Consider the following 26,425-nt stretch of genomic DNA (forward strand, 5'->3'; position numbering starts at 1 on the left):
GTAGAGAGACTGCCAGGTCCATTTGCCTGTTACGAACCATGTGGCCTCGGACCTGCCATTCCTCCTCTCTGAGCCATAGTCTTTTGTCTGAAAAATGGATAATGATGGTTACCATATCAGGGGCCATCATGAAGACAAATGGAGATGAAATGGAAGAGGCTCAGCACGGAACCTGGACATAGAAGTGCTAAGTGTGTATTACCAGCTGCAGTGGCTGCCAAGGCCCAACCACATGGCAGCTGCTGGCTGAGTGGCGGGCAGGAAGTGGGGGGCAGGAGCATGCAAGACGGGCCTTCCTGAAGCTTCTGATCCAGTGAGATAAGTATACACTCAGCTCTAAGATGGAATGTCCCGGGAAAGTGGAGACTGCAAAGGCTTTGTGGCCCAGGAATGTGAGATGCACCTCTGGGCGCTAGAATTTCACCAGAGCTCGGGGAGGAGGTCAGCTCAGATATAGGGACAATGGGAGAGATGGGAGTGAGAAAACGGCTTGGTGTCCGGAAGTGGAGCCTGGAGAGGTGGGCATGGGGACAGAGGAGGGCCTTGGGGGCCATGGGCCCATGTGTCCAGGAGGTGGAGGCAGTGAATGGGGCCAGGATCGGCCCCACACATGGTACCACCAGCCCTGCCAAGCCTGCACCTGCTCCTCGGGCCACCTGAGTGCCGCTCCCACCTGGCACCCCTTGGTCTGAGTCCTGCTTCCTGCCCTCCTGGGAAGAGTGAGGCTACTCACATAAAATCCCTCAGCTGTCCTTTCCTGTCCTGGCTGCCTCCCGGCCTTGCCCAGGGTTAGCCGTTGACCTGAACTGCCCGGTCCCACCTCCCCAGACTCCTGGGGCCTTGCCCTGGCACCAACAGCCACCTCCATCTTCATCATTCACTCGTGCATTCACCCAGCGGTGCTTTTTGGGCATCCACTCAGTAATATCAAGGCGCTGAGATGTGGCTGCGGTTAAGACCCCAGGCCCTGTCTGTGAGGACCTCACAGTTGCCTATTTCCCCAGAGCACAGCCCCAGCCAGGCACACTGTGGGGTCCAGAAAGAGAAACTAACACATCGCGTTCGTCCATTTCGAGTTGCTGTAAAGGAATAGCCGAGGCTAGGGGGTTATTTGGCTCACGGTTCTGCAGGCTGTACAAGTGGCGCCAGCATCTGCTCGGCTTCTGGGGAGGCCCCAGGAAGCTTTTCCTCATGGTAGAAGGTGAAGGGGGAGCTGGCCCATCACATGGCGAGAGAGGGAACTCCCAGACCCTTTTTTTTTTTATTTTGAGATGGAGTCTCGCTCTGTCACCCAAGCTGGAGTGCAGTGGCACAATCCTCGGCTCACTGCAACCTCAGCCTCCTGAGTAGCTGGGATAACAGGCACACACCACCACGCCCAGCTAATTTTTTTTGTGTTTTTACTAGAGACGGGGTTTTGCCATGTTGGTTGGGCTGGACCCAAACGGCTGACCTTGTGATCCACCCGCCTCGGCCTCCCAAAGTGCTGGGATTACAGGCGTGATCCATCGCACCCAGCCCTCCCAGACTCTTTATAGCAATCAGATCTCCCGCACCTGATGACCATGGGGAGGGCACCAAGCCTTCCATGAGAGATCCGCCCCCATGACCCAACCCCTGCCCCTGCAGGCCTTACCTCCAACATCAGGGATCACATTTCAGCATGAGATTTGGAGAGGACAATGTCCAAACCATATCACGCATGACCTGTCTGTGCATGCCTGTTTCTATATCTACAGAAGCAGTAGAAGCTCCTTCTCTATTCCTTGTTGAGAGGGCAGTGGGGGAGAAATGACTCAGGGATGGGAGGCTGGTCCCCTGAGGGGTCCTGGTGTTTGTGGAGTGGGAGTGAGGGAAGGCGCCTACTTCATGTGTGCCGTGCTGGGCTGGCTCCTCACAGCTCACCGTGGGGCTCCCCGAGGACTGCTGGGGAAGAAAGAGCTAATTAACTTGGAGACCCGACTGCTGAAGTTATCATTAAACTTGAGCAACCCAGGGGCCTCTCTCCCTCTGGGGCCCATGTCACCTAGCACAGTGGGGCTTAATTGAATTTTTTCTTGTCCATCAAGGCTCCTGGCTGGTGTGGTTGGGGTTTGGGATATGGGGAGGGAGAGGGCTTGGGCCTCTTCCAGATTTGGAGTGGGTCCACCAGAGATGGCCCAGGAAACTGCGGGGGCCTCCCCCACCAGAGATGGCCCAGGAAACCACAGGGGCCACCCCCAGCAGCTGGGGGCTCCTGTGGTCATTTCCTCTTGGTCGTGTTGAGCAGCCCTAGGCCCTGGAGCCCTCTGCCGGGGATGCGGGGGCCTACCGGGCCAGGGTCCTCACTACCGCCGCTATGCACAGCTGTGTCTTGCATCTGGGGGGTGGGGTGCTGAGTGGGGTGTCTTAGGAGGCAGGTTTTCCCTTCTTGTCCCTTCTACCCAGAGACCTTGGGGACGAGTTGAGTGAGACCTTTCCGGTTTCTGACTGGCTGTGTTTCTGTTGCCATCCCCCACTCCTTTTAAGTGGAGGTTTATGACTTCCTTCTTTATTTAAAAGGGTCATTTAGTGACTTAGCAGATTGCAGTCTGTGTCACCCAGGGCCCTTTTAAAAATCCATGGGGAGGCTGGGCGCGGTGGCTCATGCCTGTAATCCCAGCACTTTGGGAGGCCAAGGCGGGCGGGTCACCTGAAGTCAGGAGTTCGAGACCAGCCTGGCCAACATGGAGAAACCCTACCTCTAGTAAAAATACAAAAAATTAGCCGGGTGTGGTGGCACATGACTGGAATACCAGTTACTCGGGAGGCTGAGGCAGGAGAATCGCTCGAATCCAGGAGGCGGAGGTTGCAGTGAGCCGAGATCACGCCACTGCACTCCAGCCTGGGCGACAGAGTGAGACTCTGTCTCAAAAAAAAAACAAATAAATAAATACTAAAAATAAAAATCCGTGAGGAGACCTCTGTGTCCATTGGCTGGTGTGAGGAGAGGGTGAGGAGGTGCAGAGAAGGTACCAGGCTGAGGACCGCCCCGACCCTGGGACTACAGAATTGAAGGAGGGGGCACATGAAAGATGTTCCCAGACTTGGGCTGGAGGCTGGGGACATCCGAGGGCAAGGACGATGCCGTCCCGGCTCTTGCTTGCAGAGGAGTGCACAGGGCTCGCTGGCCTCTTGTTGCTGTTTAAGTGGTAGCTTTATGGAGATAGAATTCGCATATTGTGACCTTGACCTTTTTAAAGCCTATAGTTCAGTGGTTTTGCTGTATTCACAAAGTGGTTGTATTAGGGTCATCCAGAGAAACAGAACCAATAGAAGGTGTGTACGTGTGCACAGATAAAGAGATTTATTCTTGTGAGGAGTTGACTCACCTCATTTCGGAAGTTGGCGAGTGCCAAGATTCGCAGAGTAAATCAGCAGCAGGCTGGAGACTCGGGAGAGCCCGTGGTGTGGCTCTGGTGTCCACCTGAAGGCCCAAGACCCAGGAGAGCCAATGGCGTCGTTCCGGTCCTGAGACCCAGGAAGAGCCCGTGTGTCCGTTTGAGTCTGAAGCAGGAAAAAACTGATGTTCCAGGTTGAAGGCGGTTAAGCAGGAAGAATTCTCTCTCACTCAGGCCTTCTGTCCTATTCAGACCTTCAGGTCTTTGTCACAAAATTACAAAGGCCCGATCAGAACAAAATCTGAGAAAAACAAAACCCTTTCCTTCTATCGGTTTTGGATTCCTTGGCTGGGACCCTGGAAATTAGACTGCCAGAGAGATTAACAGGAAACAAGCGTAACAATTCAAGTAAGTTTTACTTGACACGGAGCCTTCCTAAGGAAATGAAGACCCAGAGAAACCGTTAGCCTGAGCGGTTTTTGTTTTGTTTTGAGACAAGGTCTCACTCTGTAGCTCGTCCAGGCTGGAGTGCGGTGGCCCGATCACAGCTCACTGCAGCCTTGACTTCCTGGGCTCAAGCTGGGACCCAGCTGTCGGCCCCAGGAGCTGTTCTGAACCCACTCTTAAGTCCCAGCTCAGACTCCCAAGTAGCAGGGACTACAGGCATGCGTCACCCCGCCTGGCTAATTTTTTATTTTTTGTAGAGACAGGGTCCCACTATGTTGCCCAGGCTGGTCTCAAACTCCTGGGCTCAAGCAATCCTCCTGCCTTGGCCTCCAAAGTGCTGGGATTACAGGCGTGAGCCACCGTGCCCGGCCTAGGCCTGAGCAGTTTTTATTTGTTTTGCTTGTTTGTTTTATTTGTTTTTTGCTTGTTTTGAGCAGGTTTTTTTTGTTTTGTTTTGTTTATTTATTTTGCTTTTCTGTTGCCCAGGCTGGAGTGTAGTGGCATGATTTCTGCTCACTGCCACCTCTGTCTCCTGGGTTCAAGCCATTCTCACACCTCAGCCTCCTGAGTAGCTACGACTACAGGCATGTGCCACCACACCCGGCTAATTTTTGTATTTTTAGTAGGGATGGGGTTTTACCATGTTGGCCAGGCTGTTCTTCAACTCCTGACCTCAAGTGATCCGGCCACCTCGGCCTTCCAAAGTGCTGAGATGACAGGCCTGAGCCGCTGTGCCCAGCCCGAGCCTGAACGTTTTTATGCTGGGTTTGATGAAGAGTGGAAAGTCATGGGAACCTGTGACAGAGCAACAAAAGATTAGCTGAACAGTGAGCCCGGGGCGGGGGTCTCGGCAAGGCCTGTGTACCGGGGCCCCTCTCAGATCCTCTATCTCTGGAGATGAGGCTGTTCATTTCCCCTGGGTGTAGGGAGGGCACCTCTTTTTTTTTTTTGAGACGGAGTCTCGCTGTGTCGCCCAGGCTGGAGTGCAGTGGCCGGATCTCAGCTCACTGCAAGCTCCGCCTCCCGGGTTTACGCCATTCTCCTGCTTCAGCCTCCCGAGTAGCTAGGACTACAGGCGCCCACCACCTCGCCCGGCTAGCTTTTTGTATTTTTTAGTAGAGACGGGATGGTCTCGATCTCCTGACCTCGTGATCCGCCCGTCTCGGCCTCCCAAAGTGCTGGGATTACAGGCTTGAGCCACCGCGCCCGGCCGGGAGGGCACCTCTTACATGAGGGGCTTATGACCTACTTCAGAGAAGGGGCAGCCAGCGAGTCCTTCTTGGACCTGCCATTTCTTAAATTCCTTCAGCCGAAAATATTCACTGTGCCAAGGCACTGTATCTTGGAGTGTGCCTTCCAAACCCTGTTGCGTTCAACTGATCGGGTGAGGCTCACCCCCATCAGAGCATGCAGTCTGCTTTCCCCGGGCTCCTGATTGCACCCTTTTCCCGTTTGCCTCAAGAACACTCACCAGCAGTGCTTGTGGCTGCAGCATTCACCCCGAGATAACTTTGCCGGGAAGTAGCTTGCTTTTATTACTATTTTCACATCACTCTAGTATATTGACTTCGGAAACAGAAGACATCATTCTGTTTGTAGCATATTCCATTTTTAGTAGTGGTATTTCCATTAAAAAAAATGGTAATTCTCAGCCGGGTGTGGTGGCTCATGCCTGTAATCCTAGCACTTGGGAAGGCTGAGGCAGGCCGATCACCTGAGGCCAGGAGTTGGAGACCAGCCTGGCCAACATGGTGAAATCCCGTCTCTACTAAAAATACAAAAATTAGCCGGGCGTGGTGGCAGGTGCCTGTAATCCCAGTTATTTGGGAGGCTGACGCAGGAGAATTGCTTGAACCCGGGAGGCAGAGGTTGCAGTGAGCCAAGATCGTGCCATTGCATTCTAGCCTGGATGACAGAGCAAGATTCAATCTCAAAAAAAAAAAAAAAAAGTAATTCTCGATCGCTAAAAATGTCAAATCCTAGAGAACACAGCATTCCTACAAGTGATATTAACATTGTTCTTCATCAGTTGTTGGCTGAAGATTCATTTGATGAATCCGATTTTTCCAGAATAGGTGACTCAGATGATCCCGTTGTTTTGCTTAGAAATAACTGCAGGAACGATTAAAAATTTTCTTCTTTTTAATTTTTTTGTTTTTTGAGACGGAATCTCTCTCTGTTGCCCAGGCTGGAGGTCAGTGGCACGATCTCAGCTTACTGCAGCCTCTACCTCCCGGGTTCAAGTGATTCTCGTCTCAGCCTCCCGAGTTTAGCTGGAATTACAAGGTGCCTGCCACCACACCTGGCTAATTTTTTGTATTTTTAGTAGAGACGGTGTTTCACCAGGTTGACCAGGCTGGTCTCAAACTCCTGACCTCAAGTGATCCACCCATGTCGGCTTCCCAAAGTGCAGGGATTACAGGCATGAGCTACTGCACCTGGCCGGTTTTTGTATTTAATTTTCACATAGAACATCAGTCAGATTTGCTTCAGCCTCAAAGAGCATGTTTATGTAAAATTGAGTGCTGGGAGTGAGCTGAACTTTTTTTTTTTTTCTGAAAGGTAAAGAGTTAAATATTAAACTCATCCAAAAATACCCTCGCAGATACACTCAGAATAATGTTTGACCAAATACCTAGGTGCCCCATAGCCCAGTCCAATTAACACAGAAAATTAACCATTACACTTACACAGCCATCACCATTAATCCCAGCACGTTTCATCATCCTCAAAAGAGACCGTGTCCCCATTAGCCATTCCCCGTTCCCAACTCCGGGCTCTCCACCCCAGCCACCGCTCATCTGCTTTCGTCTCTATGAATTTACCTGTTCTAGATAGTTTGTGTAAATGGAATCCTACAATATGTGGCCTTGGTGTCTGGCTCCTTTCACTTGGTAGAATGTTTTCAAGGCTCATCCACATTGTAGCAGGTGCTGGTGCTTCATTCTTTTTCATGGCTGAATAATATTCCATCGTGGATAGACCACACTGCGTATCTCTTCATCTGCTGATGGATATTTGGGTTGTTTCTACTTGGCTGTTGTGAAGAGTTTTGCAGTGAGTGCCAGTCTACAGGTTTTTCTGCGAACACGTTTTTCATTTCTCTTGGGTAATTACAAGGTCATGTGGTTTAGCCAACCAGCCTTTAAGCCGTGTGTCTGCTGAGGGACCCAGGCCCGGTGGGGGTGCATTGCTGTGCTTGGCCAGCCAGGTGCTGTGAGTCCGTGTCACAGCCATTTCTCTGTACTGTGCTCTGAGGTTGCTCTCACAGGCACAGGGCACTGTGAGCCCCAGGAGGCTAAGGCCCCCTTTGTTTCACCTTGAGTCCAGGCCTCGCTCCATGAACTAGGATAAGTGGACATTGAATCAGCACAGGGACGGCTGTGGCCAGGGATGCAGCATGGCCCCGGGGGCCTGCAGCTGGGTCCTGGCTGCTGACTTCCAGTTTCCTTTGCCTGTTGGAGCCCACAACAAGTCAGAAAGGGGAAATGCAAGGTTCATGTGTCTTTTCTGTGGTGTATTGGCAGGCCTGGGTGGGTGAGCTGCTTGCAGCTAGTTGCAGCGTGAGAGAGGAAGTGGGAGAGGAGGGGGAGGGGAGGGGGAGGGTGAGTTTGGTGTAACTCACCCCTGGTAGGGGGCTGGGCTGAGGCTGGGGGAAGTGACTTTTATTTTTCTGAGAGGATTCTTCCGTGGGACCAACTTCAAACCCGGGTAGACAGGACCTTCCTGGGGGAGGCTGGAAGTCCTGGGGGCCCCAGGTGAGGGTGGTCACAGGTCTCCCAGGGCCACCGTCTTTGGGAAGAAATGTGTTACCGTCTTTCTGTACTGTCACACACACACACACACACACACACACACACACACACACGAGTAAACTGTAACACAAATGTGTACCCGTTAAAGTGCCTACTTTAAACCACCACATGACCTGTAAAGCAAAGGCCCTGGCCCTGGCCCGCATCTGAGTACCCACTCCCCAGCCAGCCAGTGGGCAGTTTGTGCTGCAGTCTGTTACCATCCCTCAGGGATACAGCGAGGAGCCCAGCTGGCTTGGAAGGCCCAGTGGGTGCAGCCTCTGGAAAGCGGTCAGGCTCCGGCCAGGCCCCTTCCCCCTCCCAGCCTTGGGAGAAATTACCATATGAATGTAGCTTCTTCCCGGAGTTCGGGCTGGAAGGGGCCTGGGAGGGGACAGGCTCCCACCCTAGGAGCTTCCAGGTTCCGGCTGCTGCCCGTCTTGGCTGCGTGAGCGTGAGCGAGCCAGGGGTCACTACTAGGTGGAAGGAGGAAGCCGGCATTTCTCCCTGGAGATCACCGTTGGAGTCCCACAGTAGGTCAACCCCAGGCCCTGGGTCCTCGGGAGGAGGAGAAAGAAGAGAAGCAGGAAGTATGGAGGGTGGGCCGGGACCAGAAGAGACACAGGATTGGGGCAGTGTGGGAGACCCTGGGGGCTCCTTCATTTAACCAGCTAACATCACAGTGTTCATAAGAACACACTATTACTGCGGTTTTATTACTTTGCTCTGATTTCAAAAGGCACAACTGATTACTTTAGGGAACGGAGAATCTAAAGAAGGCCTCGCAGGAGAGGGTCAGTTGCGATCAGGTAAATGTGAGCCGTTTATAAACTGTAGAGTGTGGAGCACCGGTCAGCCCTGGGGTCAGTGTTCCTCTGATGCTCAGCTCGGCCTCTGTACCTTTTAGTGCTCGACTGAGCTCTGTGGGGGTCAGGGCTGGGTCTGGTACATTCGGGACTTCTACCAAGCCCCTGGCAGTGTCTCAGTTACTAAATCCAGTTTGCCAGTAGTACTAAATCCGCTTAGCCGGTTCCCGAATCACTCTTCCGTTGGGGCCGGCCATGTCGCGTCAGGCTTTTCATGCAGGATGGCAGATGGATAGACTCTGGGACCAAGTCATCCTTGGGCTGCGAGACGTCTGAGCCTCTGCTGGTGTCTGGGAAGATGCTAGCCCTCTGTGGCATGTCTGCCACGCAGCGCTTGGTGACCAGCGGCTTCTGAGGGACCTCCCTGCCTCAGTGTGGGGACTGGCCTGGCCAAGGTCTCAGTGTCTGGTTAGAGCCAGGCATAGGCTCAGGTGTTCTGGCTGGAGGCCCCCTGCCCACGGGCTCTGCTTGTCCTGTGTCCCTGGTCCTTACTGTGTCTTCCGTGTTCCTAGGAGAGCCCCCAGGGGTCCTGAGCCCAGCACTGGGGTTGGGGAATGGGCGGGGAAGTGGGTGGGGATTAGAGTCCCTGGCTGGAGAACAGCCAGGCCCCAAGTCCCTGCCCCATTCCCCTCCCCACCGGGCGCCTCATCCCACACTGACCATTTCCTGAACAAAATTTCCTGCCTCCCACCCTGGCTGTCCCAGGAAGCCCATCCATCCTTCCGCCTTAATGCTTTATGGCTCCAGAAGGACGATGGAAGCCGGAAATCATGAGCCTCTCATTCACAGGTGGCCACACACCAAAGCTGCGGGAACGCCGTGGGAAAGGACTGTGGCCAGCACGGCCGGCACAGAAGGAGTGGTGTTACCGGGGTAGATGGGAGCCGTGGCTGCCCCTATGCTGGTCTGGGAGAGAGGAGGGGCCGGACGAAAGGGCAGCAGGCTGGCCATTCATTCATTCATTCACTCACTTATTCACAGCATCTTACTGGGTGCTTCAGACGTGTAAGGTTTTGTGGGCAGTGAATGCAACAGACCCCAGACAGCAATCTGAGGGCCACGTGTGTAAGAACTGAGGGACCCAGTGTAGATGAACTATCCTGGGAAAACAAAAGGGAGTTCTAGGAACAGCATGGAGAAAGAATGGCCCCAGCAGGGAGGACCTCTGTGGGTAGCCTCATTGGAAGAGCTGAAAGGCAGCCAGGGAGGCTGTGCGTGGATGGAAGCTGAAGAGTAGGTTAGGGGAGTGTGTTTTGTTAACAAAGACTTTAAGCATTGACTGACCAGGCACAACACTATGTGCTTCATAAATAAATATCTCTTTTGATCCCCAGCATTCTTATGAGACAGATGTTATTATCCCATTTCACATGTAATAACATTGAGGTGTAGAGTGTTTAAGTTACTTGCTCAGGGTCACACCGCACGTCGGTGGTAGGACAGGATTCTGGAGCCATAGGAATATGGTTTATCCCAGGTGCAATGGAAACCAGTCACGGCTTCATGGAGGGAAATGATCAGATTAATAAATTTTACACAGGCCTCCTGCCGCTTTGAGGAGGAGGGATTGGGGTAGGGACAGATAATGGTGGTAGCTTAGATTGCAGGTGGCTGTGAGATGTGTTGGGTTAACGCTGATGGAAGTTTGGGATGGATGAGTGGATTTGGAGTAATGGAAATGGAGGGCCCAGGCCTGGTCCCTAGAGATCTAGCTGCAATAGCTGTTGGCTGGAGAGGCCATTCACTTTGATGGAGGTTCACTTTGATGGGTGGGAGGCAGGTGGGATGGGAGCTCCAGAGTTAAGCCTGGGGCACGGTCGTTTGGTTCAAGGTGTCTTCAGATGTCGGGGCTTGACAGTGGCAGTGGCTGCGGATAGCCAGGACCCAGCAGAGGGCCTGGCACAGTGGGGCCCAGGGACACGTCTTTGAGTCAGGCTGGCAGTCAAGTGTGAATCTGGACAAAGAAGGTGGCATTGTTGGCATTGAATGTCCAGGGCCTGGGTGAAGTCAGCTAGACTCCACGGGTGAGGGTGGAGGAGGAGCCAGCAGAGGCTGAGAGAATCGCCAGAGACAGAAGGAAGGAAGGTCAGCAGAACCATGCACAGAAACCTGGAGAAGATTTGGGGAAAGGAAGGGCTGGGTGGTCATCATTCCCTGCAGCTCGGAGGCAAGGGTGACCCCTGTGTGTTTCATTCTTCAGAGGACTGGTGGCTCCGTCTAGTCAGAACCCCAAGTCCAGAGGTGTATCTGAGCTTCATACCACAGTGCAGGCAGCAGGGGCCACAGCGCAGGCCTGAAGGGTCACAGTACGCCTGCTGCTTCCTGGTGTCTCATACCCTGAGCTCAGGTTGCTTGGATGCCCTGTGCAGCATCCCCCAAGGCAGTGTTCCAGAGAGGATGAAAGTGACTGTCTTGAGGTGTGACCAGGTAGTGGTCTATGCACACTGCTTTTTCCTGGGGAGAGTCTGGGATGAAAGGGTATGTGTGTGTTTCTGAAACTGAGACTCCTTGGATAGGCTACATCCACCTATCCACTCATCTTTCCACCTACCTGTCTTTCCACCCACCCACCCATCCAACCACCCACTCATCCACTCACCCACCCATCCACTCATCCACCCATCCACCCATCTATCTATCCACTCATCCATCCATCCACTCATCCACTCCTCTACCCATCCACCCATCCACTCATTCACCTATCCACTCATTCACCTATCTATCCATCCACTCATCCACTCATCCACCCATCCACTCATCCACCCATCCACCCATCTATCCACTCATCTGTCCATCCACTCATCTACCCATCCACCCATCCACTCATCCACCTATCCACTTATTCACTCATCCACCCATCCACTCATTCAACCATCTATCCATCCACTCATCCACCTGCCCATCTACTCACCTACCCATCTACTCATCTACCCATCTACCCATCTATATATCCACTCATCCACCCATCCACCCATCTGTCTGTCCACCCATCCATCCATCCACTCATCCACCTATCCACCCATCCACCCATCCACTCATCCACCCCTCTACTCATCCACCCATCCACTCATTCACCCATCTATCCATCCACTCGTCCACCCACCCATCCACTCATCATCCATCCACTCACCTACCCATCCATCCATCCACTCATCTATCCATCCACTCACCCACCCATCCACTCACCCATCCATCTACCCATCCACCCATCTACTCATCTATCCATCCACTCATCCACACACTCATCCATCCATCCACTCATCCACCCATCCACTCACCCATCCATCTACCCATCCACTCACCCATCCATCTACCCATCCACTCGTCCACCCATCCACTCGTCTACTCATCCACTCATCCATCCATCCACTCATCTACTCATCCATCCATCCACTCACCCACTCATCCATCCATCCACTCACCCACCCATCCACTCATCCACCCATCCACTCACCTATCAATCTGCCCATCCACTCATCTATCCATCCACTCACCCACCCATCCGTTCACCCATCCATCCACCCATCCACTTGTCTACTCATCCACTCATCCATCCATCCACTCATCCACCAGTTCACTCATCCACCCATCTACTCGTTCACCCAACCATCCAGTCATTCATCCATTTGCTCATTCATCCACCCACCCATCCATTCACCTGCCTGTTCATCCACCTGCCCATCCATTCATCCATCTGTCTATCCACCCACCCACCCACTCACCCATTCATACACCCATACACCCATCCATTCATCCAACCAACCATCCATCCCCATCCTTACTTCAGAAAGCATTTGAAGTTGCTGGGGTGTGCACTTGGAAAATGCCTCATAAGCTTTCATAAGGCCTCTCTTTGGCTTCCTCACTTCTTTGATCGGTCTTTCTTTTGGACATGTAGGATTCTGAGCAGCTCTTCTGGGAGGTGGGTGCAGTCCAGGTAGGTTGCCTGCAAAGCTAGGACCGAGGGAGCCACATCCAAGGCCTTGTGGGTTCCCAAGGCAATGGCACTGTGGGCCTACTGCTTCCAGACCTCCTCAACTCCCAGGCTCCTGAGCAGGAGGACTCCTGGGGCAGGGCCTGGAGATGGGGAGAGAAAACAACTCCAGTCTCCCAACTCTTGTCAGCACAGGTGGGTGCTACCTGGATTGGGGGCACCTGGAGCAGCTGGCCCCTTCACCCCTTTCCCCCACCTTCCCAGCCCTTCTGGCTATAATCAGACAGTTGTGTGCAATGTCTTTCTCCCTCCTGAAGGAGTCATTTAGTCAGGCTCCTACTCATAGCCCAGGAATGTGCCCCTCCCTGCCTGTCCCCCACCCCCAAGCAGGCCCTGCCTCCAGCCAGCCCCCTGCTCTCTCTGAAGGGCCTGGGCATGGAGCAGCCTCTGCAGCATCCTCAGGGCCTGATCTGCACAGCAGAAGGGAATTAGGGGAAAGCTTTTTTTTTCTACCCAGTTCCTGGCAGGGGGCCACCCTGTTGCACCCCAGAGACCCTTGTCTACGTGTTGTTATTTCAGATGATTTCATAAGTTGGGGGAGGTGGAACCCCAGACCCCCCAGCCCCTGTTGTTGCCTCACTGCTGAGCTCTGCTGTGTATCTGCTGACAGGCCTGCTGATAGCAGAAGGGGTTGGAGAGAGGGAGGCTCTGGGTCCTGCCCTCCCCCACCCCTGCTTAGGGGACATCCCTGATAAGAGGAAATTCCAGCCTGTGACAGATGGCCAGTGTCCACCCACCCACGAGGAAACTTTTCTTTCTCTTTTTAAGTTTGCAGATTTGCCAAGAACTAATGGAATCTCTGTGGTTGGCTGGCCACTGTGGACATGGCCAGAGGGCTGGCACAGGCTGGATCTTGGGGTTGCTTTGGGGTAGGGGCCGCTCCTGCCGGAAGGTTCCCTGGGGTGAGGGAGGCATCAGGGCCATTCCCTGATCCTCCCTCTGCAGTGGATCCACTTCAGGGGCTGGGGCAAGGCAAGAGGGCAGCGGAAAACAGAATATAAAATAGCACCCCCCACACACCACAGCAGAAGTCAGAGGATTCATCTTTGGCCTGCCCTCCCTGCAGCCTGAGTTCTGAGAGTGGCTCTTTAGGAAGTGAATGGCGATGGTTTGCAGGTCAGAGCTTGCTCTGGCCCGAGATTGATGTCTCAATAGGCCATGGAGCCTGGGTGAAAAAACTCAGGCTAGGGAGGTGGCGGGTTGCAAATGAAAGAACAGAGGAGGCCTCTTCCAGAAAGGGGCGGGTGGTGTGGGGAGCCTTTGGACTTTGTCCAAATTTGACTTTACCGACTGGGGCCGATTGAAAGCGTGCTGGCAGCAAGGCAGAGCTGCTTCAGATTCCTTCCTCCACAATAGAGGAGAGGTTTGCTTGAAAAGGTTTGGCGAGGGAAAAGCTGGAGGAATCTTGGCCGGCATTAAAAGTAGGGACCCCCGCCCCCCTGCCTTGGGGGCGCCTGGGGCCCCTGAATGAATGAAAGAGGAGGCTGGATAGAGACAGACTCACACCACCTGTCCTTTCCAGGTCCTGCAAAGGAGCACACAGGGTTCTCGTTGGCTCTTCCACCGTGTCGCTCCCCGAGAAGGAGAGAGCACTGACAGGGGAACCGTAAAGCTGTGGCTTTGTTTAAGCCCCATCGTGGAAACCGGAAAGAGCTCCAGCTCGGAGAAAAATGCAGCTCTTTGCCTTTGCAAATCCGTGTCTTTCTCTGGGAGGCCAGAGCCATTGTGTTCAATTTCTAAGCAGGGTTTCAGAGTTTCTCAGGAGGGGAAGGCAGAGTCTCAGATTTCCGGCATCCCAGGTCCTAAACAGACTTTGAGGAGACGCTTCTTGCCCCATACAAAGTGTGAAGTGTAATTAGATTTGGAGTTAGTTAACAAATTAGATGAGCTGTGTGCATTTTAAAAATTCAGTTCTTGATCCCCCACCCCACACACTTTTGCACAATTTGGTCATTGATATTCAGTGTTTCCATCTTTAGAAGAGAACAGGAAGTCCCCGGTGACATTTATGGAGTGTTTGTAGTAGCTTGGGTAGGTTAATAGGAACACAGTGCAGTGAAAAGCGGAGTTGAGATGGGAAAAGATCCTGTTTTCAGAGCCCCCCAGGGATGACATTCCTCAACGTCTCTGTCCACCCCCTCTGGAGTCCACTGTCCGTGAACAGCAACTTGTTCTCACTTGGGAGCTTTTCCTGCCGGAGCTCAGGGATGGAGGCCAGCTGGCCTCAGTCTTCTCCTCTTACCTCTTTGTTTCTCAGACTAATCTTCCACCTTGAATAATTTTTTTAACCTGCCCTTCCTCTTCTCTAGCTGTAGAACCCAGAACTTCATGTGTGTGGTCGAAAGTTTAGAGAGTGCTGAAGGTAATGCTGAGATAACCCTATTCAATTCTGTAAGTTCTCATCACACCAAGTTCTTTTTTTTATTCTCATTTTATTTCATTTTATAGAGATGGGGCCTTGCTACATTGCCCAGGCTGGTCTTGAACTCCTGGGCTCAAACGATCCTCCCGCCTCAGCCTCCCAGAGTGCCAAGTTATTGTTTTTAATTGGGATCCACTGGCCTAGGGATTCTTTGATGAACCCTCCAAAATGCGTGCGTGTCTGTCTGTCTTCAGTGTATGCTTTTCTAGGGAGAGTCTTTACTTTTCACCAGATTCTAAAAGAGGTTTGTGGCACACACATGTCCTGTACGACTGTACAGGACAATTCAGATTGTGAATTCCTTACATGTTAAAGACTGCTTCAGATCTGCCCGGAAGGCTTTGCTAATAAACATTTAAATAAATGAACTTGAAATTCCCATGTGCCACCGCTGTTTTCATTCTGACTGCTCTCAAGCCTGTAGTGTCATCTGTTTGTTACTGTAAAGTAGACACTCAATACATACTTTTTTTTTTTTTTTGAGACGGAGTCTCGCTCTGTCGCCCAGGCTGGAGTGCAGTGGCCGGATCTCAGCTCACTGCAAGCTCCGCCTCCCGGGTTCGCGCCATTCTCCTGCCTCAGCCTCCCGAGTAGCTGGGACTACAGGCGCCTGCCGTGTCGCCCGGCTACTTTTTTGTATTTTTTAGTAGAGACGGGGTTTCACTGTGTTAGCCAGGATGGTCTCGATCTCCTGACCTCGTGATCCGCCCGTCTTGGCCTCCCAAAGTGCTGGGATTACAGGCTTGAGCCACCGCGCCCGGCCATACTTTTCAAATGAATCAGTGTTGTGGTCTTGGTCCACTGGAACCCCGGGATCATCGTCTACTGTTATTGTCTATAGTTTCTTTCCCATCTTGTTCCAGAGCAGCTCTTTCTCTGAGGTCTGCCCACCTCTGCGCGCGTGTCTAGTTTCCAGCCCTGTTGACTTACCATTCTCTTTCCTTTACCTGCATTTCCTGAACTATTAGTAGTTAACAATAGCTTCTCCCTCAACCCACTCACTCATACCTGAAGTGAGAAGTCATCGTTGAGGCCTCTGTGGATTTTGTCAGCCCAACCTGGGGCGGCCCTTCTGGAGATCGAGTTTTTGGATGAGGGATGGACCTTTTGGTGTCTGCTGGGTAGATCCACCTGGGAGCTTTGGCAGGGGCGCCGGGGCAACTCTCTCTCTTCATTTTGGCTGTGGGACCCCTGGTGCACTAGGGTTTCTCAAGTAAGCATCTGTGTCCTGGGAGAGCCATAGGCAGGCCTGAGAGGGCCCCTGGAATCTGGGACCCCCAGCCCGGCCCAGTAGCTGGTACCATCACCTTTCTTGCAAGAAAGTTATGGAAACTAAAACGCTCATGTGCTTTGATAGGCCTGGAGTGGCTCTAAGCCCTGGGAAGAGCCCTGGCAACTTTCCCCGACTGGCGGGTGGAATCTTCTCCTGGCAGTTCAGGGCTCTGCCTCCAACGCCCTGGGGGAGAGCAACTGAGGGAGGAGCTGGAGGCCAAGGCCTCAGGGCTGAGCTGCCCACACCGCAGTTGGCACCTTCTGGGTCCTGGCTGCAGGAACCCTATACTTCTCCAGCCTTTCCATGGTGCCCAAAGACCTGGCCTGGGGAGGGGGTCAGCAGCCTGGGGCTCACCTACCTGGCTTCAAATCCTGGCTCTACCGCTTACTCGCTTTGCGACCCTCATAATTGACAAAAGTCCTCTTGGCCTCAGTTTCCTTATCTGTGAAATGGGACAGTATCAGTGACTACCTTATAGGAATGTGTGATGATCCATGAGTTATAGTAATTCCTGAGCAGCGTTTAGAGTAACACCTGGGGCTGGGTGCCATGGCTTATGTCTATAATCCCAGCACTTTGGGAGACCAAGGTGGGAGGATCGCTTGAGGCCAGGAGTTCGAAACCAACCTGACCAACATTAGTGAGACCCACTCTCTAAAAACAAAATTAGAGTAACGCCTGGCACAGAGAGCCCCAGTAAACCTCGACAGCTCTGATGAGCTTTGTTTCTTCATTTGTTCATATTCATTCACCAGACTTTTTGCCGGGGCTTTGCCGTGAGCCCTACGCTGCTCTGAAGAAAGCCGGCCCGGAGTGAGCGTGATTGATGGATGAGGTGTCTGGCTTCACAAACCCTACGTGGGGAGGTCGTGGTGAGAGGAAACCGCACACATCATTATTCAGTTACCATCGTGGGGAGACTGCCTGGACGCAGAGGGCAGGCTCTGTGTGGGAGCAGGGAGAGTAAGCCCTGGTTGCGAGGCAGGGCTTCCCAGGATTCAGCAGGGATCTGAAGGACTTTGCAGGCACCCAGGGAGGTAGGAGAAGAAGAGGGAGCAGCCCTGGCTGGACCCTGTGCCCCTAGCATTGCCTGCATCAGGGACTCACTCACCTTTAAGAAGCCCCTTTGTGGGGGACAGGGAGCATCTGTTAATTGATAGGACCTGAAGTCCTCCATGAGCTCAAGGGTTCTGGGAAGGCCTGCAGGTGGCGGTAGGGCTGCCGCAGGAGTGGTGGCCCCAGGGTCTGGATTCCAGGAAGCCTGTAGAGGGAGGGCGGCTTGAGGCTGCTCCTGTGTGTGTTGTTATGAGGCAAAGGAAGGAGAGTGCTGGGCCCACACTGGGCCGGGGTGGATGGAGGCAAGGAAGTCTTCGCCAGGGCAAGGGCACCAGCTGCAGTTGCCGGCAGCTTTCTCCTGGACACGGGCCTGGAAGGCTGACAGGGTGTGGTGAGTGCCACTGGCTCCGCTGCCGCGGCCTGGTCAGTGGCTTCACAGGCCTCCGTGGGCAGGAGGAGGATGACCTTGCATTCAGCTTGGCCACCATTGGCAGTGACTGACGAGCTATGTGGGGATGCGGCCATTTCAGTCCGTGCTCTGAGAGCCAGGCATTGACTGGGAATGACATTGACTTGACTTCAGAGCTTTGTCCTGGGGTGCAGGCCCGGCTGTGACATGGGTACCATGTGGCTGTCCCCTGAAGCTGGGAACGGCATTGGGCCGTGGCTCAGGGTCCCTTACCCCAGCGACACCATCTCTGCATTTGGCCAGCAAGGCTGATGGGACGTGTGTGGACATTTCTGGGTCGTAGACCAGGCAGCATGACACACAGGGAGGGGAGGGCAGAGAGGGGCGGCCCCTGGGTTTCGGTTTCCACGTTGGGCTTTGCAAGCCTGCTGTGTCAAGCCTCTCCCTCGGCACCGGGCCAGGTGGGCCAAGGTCAGCCCTGGGGCTGTGATGAATGTGCGTGCCTCTAAAGTGTGCCACATCCAATAGCTCCCTCCTCTCTGGGCACTGTCTCCCAGCCAGATATCCTACAGCCCCCGTCCCAGCCACAGGCAGTGATCCAATTCCCTCATCCTTGGCAGGCCCTGGGGTGGGGGTAAGAATTTGTCACCAAGCGCAGACATTGGCAGAGGGTGCTGGCTCAAGGCTGAATGGATTACATCCCTGCCTTAGACCCACCCGCAGCTCTGGAGAAAAGATGGCCCAGTGGATGCTGGCGGGGAGAAGGGAGCTGGTCCCCAAGATGGGCAGATGTAGGGGCAGTCCCCATCACCGGACCAGTGACCCACTGCCACCAGTGCCAGTGAATGGCAGAGGGGCCCTGGCACAAGGCCTGGGTTCAGAATGGGAACCTGCAGAGAAACCGTCAGGGTCTCCTGCCACCTCACACCTCCGGCTGGCTGCCACCCCAGAAGCATCCTCGCTGCAAGAAGATGGGGGGCTTGTCTGGGGCACAGTCTGGCAACACCACCTTGAGGAACTCAGGCCTAAGTGTTGGCGTCTGGGCCTCAGCTGTCCTCTGAGCTGTAAAGCTGGCTCCTGGGCACTTGTGGAAAACATTGGACTCTTTTCTTTATTTTATTGTACTTTACATTCTGGGATACACGTGCAGAACGTGCAGGTTTGTTACGTAGGAATACATGTGCCATGGTGGTTTGTTGCACCCACTGGACTCTTCAGTCCAGCTCCACTAGAAATGACTGCCTTCTTTCCCTCCTTCCCTCCCTCCCTCCTCCCCTCCCTTTTTTCCTTCCTTCCCTCCTTCCTTTCCCCTCCCTCCCTCCCTCCCTTCTTTCCCTTCCTCTCCCTTCCTCATGGGGATATAATTTCCATATTACACTATCCGCCGATTCAGAAAGCACAGTTGAGTAGTGTTTTTTCACAGCCTTCTATAAGCATCACCTCTAATTCCAGAACGTTTTCCTCACCCCAAAAGGAAACGCCATCCTCAGTACACAGTCACTCCCTTTCCCCCAGCCCCTGGAAATCACCAGTCTGCTCTTTGTCCCTATAGATGTACGTACTCTGAACGTTTCATATAACTAGAACCATAAAAGATGTGACCTTTTGTGCTTGGTTTCTTGCAGTTGGAATGTTTTCAGAGTTCATCTCTGTTGGAGCATGCTCGTGCCTTTTTATGGCTGAGTCGTAGTCCACTGCGCGGACTCACCACGGTGGGTTCCTCCATGCCTCTGTTGGCGGATGTGTTGGTTATTTCTGCAGCGGGTGTGTTGCGCTACTCAGGGCCTGCGCTAGAAGCTGGGATATCACTGAGCAAGCCACAGCCTCGGGCACCCGGGAGCTCACAGAGCAGGAGCTGGGAGGGAGGTCAGGAGGTGCATGGCCTGTTTCCCAGGGTGGAGAGACTTGCGAAAGGTCATTTGGAACCAGAACCAGAACCAGAGCCCCAGGCCCCTGACTCTCAGCCGTGGAGCCAGGAGGGAAGCTCTGCATTTTGCTTTGACTGTGGGGTGACCTGTCAGTTACTGTCCAAATCAGAACCTTTCTGAGAGTCGACGTGGGTACTGGTGATCATTAGTCTGGATACCCGAAAGAATGGAAAGCAGGGACCCAGATAGATCCTTGCACACCCGTGCTGGTAGCAGGGCGAGGCCTGGAAGTACAGTGGGGATCCCAACGGGGCAGCTGCCATCTTGCTGGAGCCCGCGGTCTGTGGAGGGGATACAGGTGTTAACCACATATCACAAGCAGGAGTGTGAACTTTCAGGGTAGCCAAATTCAGTGAAGGTCTTGTGCTGGCCTGGCCACTTACAGTGGCATTTCAGGAAAAAAATCACTCTGTGGACCTCAGTTTCCCATTAGTAAAGAGTAGGTTGGACTGGAATTCTGTACCATCCAGTATAGTTGGCGTTTATGAAATGTGGCTATTTAAATTTAAATAAAAATAAATAAAAATTCCGTTCCTCAGTTGGACTAGCTCAGTGTCCAGTACTCAGAAGTCACTTGTGAATGCGTTGTGGCAATTCCTCAAAAAACTAAAACAAGAACCACCATACCATCCCATAATTGCACTTCTGGGTATGGATTCAAGAGAATGCACAGCGTCTTAAAGAGCTAGAGGTATTTGTACACCCACATTCATAGCGGCTCTGTTCACAGGAGCCAGTGGGTAGAAACAACCCGCATGCCTGTGGTCAAATGAATGAAGAGATCAAAAGTAGAACAGGCCGGGTGCCATGGCTCACGCCTGTAATCCCAGCACTTTGGGAGGCCGAGGCAGGTGGATCATCTGAGGTCAGGAGTTCGAGACCAGCCTGACCCACATGGAGAAACCCCGTCTCTACTAAAAATACAAAATTAGCCGGGCGTGGTGGCGCATGCCTGTAATCCCAGTTACTCCGGAGGCTGAGGCAGGAGAATTGCTTGAACCCGGGAGGCAGAGGTTTCGGTGAGCCAAGATCGTGCCATTGCACAACAGCCTGGACAACAAGAGCAAAACTCCGGATCAAAAATAAACAAACAAACAAACAAATAAATAAATAAATAAAGAGTGGAACATACAAGGAATTTGACTCAGCCATAAAGAGGAAGTTGTAATACCTGTGACAGCATAAGTGAACTTCTAGGGTATTACACTAAGTGAAATAATTTGGTCACAAAAGGCCAACCCTGTAGGGTCCACTTATGCGAGGTCCCTAGAGTAGTCAGATTCAGAGAAGCAGCAGAATGGAGCTTGCCAGAGGCTCGGGGGATGGGGCTGGGGAGTTGTTTAATGAGAACAGTTTGTTTTACAAGATGAAAAAGTTCTGGAGATTGGTTGGTTACACAACATTGTGAATGTACTTAACACCACTGGACTGCACACTTCAAAATAGTGACCGTGGTAAATGTTATGGCAATTAAAAGGAAAAGTCACGTGGCCAGCGGCTACCACGCTGAGCTGCGCAGGCCTTGGCCAGTGTCGTGGTCACAGACAATGGAGTGGGTGGTCTTTACCATTCTTTCCAGCCGCCGGAGCACCGTGGGATCCCGGGGCCAGGCCCCTGGTGGCTTTCTGTGGAAATCAAAGTTTTAGTTCACGAAAGTGTCTCTGGGTGTGGGGTCTCTGCTTCTCCCACTTGGGGGTCATGAAGGCAGACCCCAGAGCTCACCTGGCCAGGTAGGAGAGCGAGGCGGGCTTTGTCATTGCTCTCGCTGTGCCTGCCTGCGGGCCAGCTGGGGCCTCCAAGGCCGCCTGTCGAGGGAGGGGTCGCAGAAATGGCTCTCACCTGTGCAGAAGGCCAGCCACTGCCCTAAGTCAATGGCAAAGATGGGGCTTGACTGTGTTTTAGGATTATTTCTCAAGCAGGGCCCCTGGCGGGCAGGAAGTTTGGTTTGAGTTTCTGCAGAGTGCTGGTGCCTGGGGAGGGGCCCAGCTGCAGCGGAGGCCGCCCCTCTCTCGCTCTGGGCTCCAGGGGCGTTGGGAGCGAGGAAGGAGAGTTCAGGGGGCAGCACCTCCCCCCAGGCCCTGCTGGGGAGGGTTGAGGGATGCTGGGGGGAGGTGGGGGTGGGTAGGGGCTGGTCCCAGTCCCGGGCAAAATGACTCTCAGACCCACAGGCAGATGGAAGCAATTTTCGGTCACGTGGTCGGGGCTAAACTGCTGCCCCGCAAGGCAAGGCCCCATGCCTGGCTCCAGGAAGCGGCCCCAAAGCCACATGGTCCAGGGCCAGATGCAGGCTGTGTCTTTGTTTATTTAAAGGTTCTGAAAGCCCAGGGGAGAGTATTTCTGAAAGGGGAACAGAAGCAGGAGCAAAGCCCCAAAGGCTTCCAGGCTGCATGGCCTGGGGGCAGGGGCACGTGGGGGCACAGAAAGAGGAGACCTGGCCTCCAGGTCTGCCGGGGGTATTGCTGTCAGCAGGGGAGATATGTGGGCCCCCTTGGCAGTTCCCAACAAGGAATTACATTGTTCCTTTGTTCCCCCCATTCCGTAAGATAGGAATTGCTGTGCCCTGTGGAGGCTGAGAAGACAGGGAGGTGCTTGTGAGGATAAACCAGCCCCCAGTTTCTGGCTTCCAGAGTCTTTCCCTCTCACCTCTGGTGCCTCAGGCCTGGGGAGTCTCCCTCCAACACCAGTGAAATACGCTGAGGGGGATGGCTTGAGGCGTCTGGGGACGGGGGTGCAGCCAGGTGGGGGTGCTCAGTGAGCATTTCTTGAGTTCGGTTCTTGCCCAGCAAGTGGAAGGGCAAGTGAAGTCTCCCCTGGCCCCTCCTGGCCTGGAAGCCTGCCTCCCGTCTTCTGGGCAGGGTGAGGAGTGGGCGTGGGCCGGGAGGGCTGCCTCCTGTCTGGGAGGGCTGCTCGCCTGCCCGTCATGGGGGATGTGCCCCCCGCAGCCTCCCACGCTGTGGCCCTGGCTCCCACGCCGGCTCCACTCCCCTGTGGCTGTCCCTGGTGGGTGCCCACCCTTCCCAGGGAAAAGCCACTCCCCTACCCGAGGGCTGGCAGGAGAGGCCCTGCCGGGGAGCACGCTGTGTGGTCCCTGTCTTAGCGCAGGATGCCTGAGGCCAGATCCTCCTTGGGAGGCAGGATGGGGCGAAAGTCTCCCGGCAGGCAGAGTAGGGCCCAAGCGGGGAGGGGGGCCCAGAACAGCAGCAACCCAGCCTGCTTGGGAGCTGAGGGCCACCAAGGGCAGCTCCAGCCTGTGGGGACTAGCGGAGGCACCGCCTCTGTGACCAGTGAGTTGTCTGCACCCACGCACATGCACCAGTGAGTGTGGCGAGTCTGGGGTGCGCTGGGACCTGGCCCGTGTGCCCTCCAGCCAACCCTGGTGGGAACCAGCCCCATCCTGGGTATCCCTGGAACTCCACTGCGTGGGAGGATCCAGGTCTTTGGCAGGTACCTGCCGGGCGCCCGCCCCCAGCCTTGAGGCCTCTGACCCATGTGTGGAGTCTTAACAGCAGCCAGGGCAAGTCCATCGAAGGGACCTACAGACAGAAGATTTCGGGAGGTTCAGCCCCACGTGCCCCACAGACCTGAGAGTAAAACTTGGTCCTGGCCTGTGGGTGTGCAGCCCGCGGGTGCTGGCCAGGCAGACAAGACGGCCGCCTGGGTCAGTCCAGGGGGAGGCAGAGGTGGAATGGGCGCCCCCTCCCCTCCGTGCACCCAGGGGCAGCTCTGCACCCAGGTACCCGCCCTGCACCCAGCACTTTTCCTTCCCTCAGGACTACTGGCTCGTGGTATGGGATTGAACACACAACTCCATGGGGATGGACGCTGGATCTATCCCCCTTTCTTACAAGACCGTCCCTGGGGACGTGGGAGGCGGGGACGGATACCGGTTCTATCCCCTTTCTTACAAGACCGTCGATGGGGACGTGGGAGGTGGGGATGGACGCCAGTTCTATCCCCTTTCTTACAAGACCGTCCATGGGGTCGTGGGAGGCGGGGACGGATGCCAGTTCTCTCCCCCTTTCTTACAAGCCCATCCCTCCTGTGTCTTGGCTCCCGGCTCAGCCTCTAAGGCCTTTGAGCGGCAGCAGGAGGTGCAGCTTATCTGAGTGGAGGTGAAGGAGAGGGCCAGGTCCACCTGGGTGGCCGGAGGCCGTGTGGAGGCTGGGAGAGGAGAGTGCCCTACACCCTTGTCTGAGCAGCCCTCCAGGGTACAGAGACAGGAGTTTAGGGTCAGCCCTGCCTTAGAGCGGAGGGGGGCCCCAGGTTGGCACAGCTCCTAGAAGAGGAGATGAAAAAGCCTGGCCTTGGGAGTCTGGGGATGGAGCTTTGCTGGGGAGGCAGCATGGCTGCAGGATGGTAGCTTTTTAGAGGACACCACGGCCAGGGGCATCCACCCTGGGGAATTCTCAGGGGTCTCCTGGGCAAGTCAGTTAGCCTTTCTGAGTCTCAGTGCCTCAGTTTCTCCATCCAGGGATGGGTGTGACATCCACCTGGCAGGTGCCCGTGTGTGAGGCCCTGTCTCGCTCTAACTCCTCTGTTCTTCCTTCCCCAGCCACTGAGGCGGCTCCCAGCTGCGTTGGCGACATGGCCGACACCCCCAGAGATGCCGGGCTCAAGCAGGTGCCCGCACCACGGAACGAGAAGGCCCCGGTGGACTTCGGCTACGTGGGGATTGACTCCATCCTGGAGCAGATGCGCCGGAAGGCCATGAAGCAGGGCTTTGAGTTCAACATCATGGTGGTCGGTGAGTCCTCGCCCCGCCTGCCACTCAACCCATGCGGGAAACCAGCCTCAGCCCCCAGGGCGGGTCCACAAGCCTTTGGGCTTGGTCTTCCCTTCTGTAAAACGGGGCAGCAACCCTGACCTCAGGGACAGATTGCCAGTGACATTGCATGTGCGTGCATGTGCGTGCATGTGCCTGGGAGGAGCCCACAGCCTCCAGCGGCTCCTCAGAGGGGCCTGTCCTGCACATGCAGGGCCCCTGAGATGACTTTGGGGAGCCCAGGCCGGCCTGGAGCAGGTCCTGATGAACGGTCACTGCCTCTGAGCAATGACATCAGCCTGTGCAGAGAGTTTCTGTGGCAGCTGTCCCCTCACTGTTGCTCCAGCCTGGCCCTCCAGGCTCCCCACCGCAGCCTGGCTGGAGGCTTCCCAGCAGCTCAGCTTCAGCACCTGCCCTGGAATTGCGGCCTTATGGCTTCAACACCCCCAGTGGCCCTGAGAACTGGAGGTCACCACGGGAGGTCATCGATCAGTACGACCTGGGCAGGGTGAGGGGGCTGGGCTGGAATCTACAGTGGGCTGCCTCTTGTTTCCAAAGCCCCCCAGGTCCCATTCCAACCTCACAGTGACCCTGTGAAGGGGGCGTCCCGTTTTCCAGGCAGGCACCAGGCGCAAGGAAGGCTGCCGGGGTTCCTTAGCTCACGGGGCAGAGAACCGCAGCCACCGTTTTGACTCCCAGAACTGTGTTCTGCCCACTCCATGGGGTCCAGGGAGGGGTCTGGGGAAGTGCCCCCACCAGCTCACACCCTAAACAAAGGTGAGCTTGTGGGGTTTCTGTAAGGTGTCTGGGCACCTTTCAGGCCGGGCCTGTTTCTCCTGCCAGCTGTGCTTGTCCTTCTTGCGCAGCTCTGTGGGTGCAAACCCACACCTGCCAGTCTGATGTCTTTCTTTCCTCTTCTGCATTCACCTGGGCCCTGGCTCCCCTGGGGTCTTGGTGTCCTCTCTGCTTCCTGTGGCCTCATGGGACCTGGCTGCTCGCAGCCCCACTGTGCTCACAGCTGCCTGGAAGCCGGCAGCCTGCTTCAAGGGAGGGTGGAGGTATGGGGTCCCCTCCTATGGCCCCCACCCTGCTCTGCCTGTTACTCTGAGAATTTAGGGCTGCCTCCCGGGAAGACGGCTGGAGAGAAAGAGAGGGGAGAGGCCCAAAGGCAGTGGCCAGGCTGGGATTCACCTCTGTGGGCTGGGGAGGAACTGCCGTGCTCCCTAGCCAGGGACAGGGTGAGAAGGACCTGGGAACTTCTGGGTCCCGGCCATGGCACAGGCCTTCTTCCAGAGCTTTGGCCCCAAGAAGAGGAAGAGGCAGCCCGGCAGCCCTCACTGCCTCCTGTGGCTGCCACTCTAACAGCCTTGCCCTCTGGGAAGGGTGCCCAGGAGGCCTTCACCTGTCTGGGCCTCTTTGCCCTTTCAACCCTGAGAAGAGCAGTGGTCCTGATTCCCCCCAGGGTTACTCCCTCCCGAGTGATGCTGAGTAAGGAATAAGACATGGGGCAGCTCTGCTCTCCTCCCTCCTTCCTCCTCCCTCTTCCCTCTTCCCTCCTCCCTGTTCCCTCTTCCCTTCTCCTTCCTCCCTCCCATAGCAGCCATGCCCACCTGCAGAGATGCAGGCAAGGTGGAGGGACACCGGTTTGTAGGTCCACAGACCCCAGGGAGAATCCCAGCTTTGTCCTAACTCAGCGGGGTGAAACTTGTGTGTCTTCCCCCGGGCTTCTCCTCTGTGAGCCTTGGCTTCCTCGTCCATAAAAAGGGATCATCCTGTAAAATGAGATCGAGCAAGCAGGCCCCGGGCAGGGTCCCTAACAGGTTGTGGTTGTTCAAGAAGTTGCAGCAGTGGTGATGGTGGTAGTGATGAGGATGATGGGGATGGTAATGACGGTGATGATGATGGTCATGGTGATGGGGTGATGGTGATAGTGGAGATGACGGGGTGATGGTGATAGTGGTGGGATGGTATTGGTGATGTGGGTGATGTTGGTGATTGTGATGGTGGTGGTGGTGTTGATGGGGGTGATGGTGGTAGTAGTGATGGTGATAGTGGTGGGATGTGATGGTAGTGGTGATGTGAGTGTTGGTGGTGGTGAGGGGGATGATGGTGGTG

The 26,425-nt window shown here is 54.8% G+C and overlaps 1 protein-coding gene across 8 annotated transcripts in view; it reads left to right on the forward strand.

Annotated features, from left to right (window-relative positions):
- Positions 1-26,425, forward strand: part of SEPT9 (septin 9) — a 212,031-nt gene that overhangs the window by 169,837 nt on the left and 15,769 nt on the right. For all 8 annotated transcript variants that reach the window (XM_011953141.1, XM_011953295.1, XM_011953381.1 and 5 more), the window contains one exon: positions 24,101-24,292. In XM_011953141.1, the coding sequence (XP_011808531.1) occupies positions 24,101-24,292 (192 nt within the window). The remainder of the gene's footprint in view (positions 1-24,100; positions 24,293-26,425) is intronic.

This window comes from Colobus angolensis, unplaced genomic scaffold (assembly GCF_000951035.1).
Source record: "Colobus angolensis palliatus isolate OR3802 unplaced genomic scaffold, Cang.pa_1.0 Scaffold1, whole genome shotgun sequence".
Lineage (NCBI taxonomy): Eukaryota > Metazoa > Chordata > Mammalia > Primates > Cercopithecidae > Colobus > Colobus angolensis.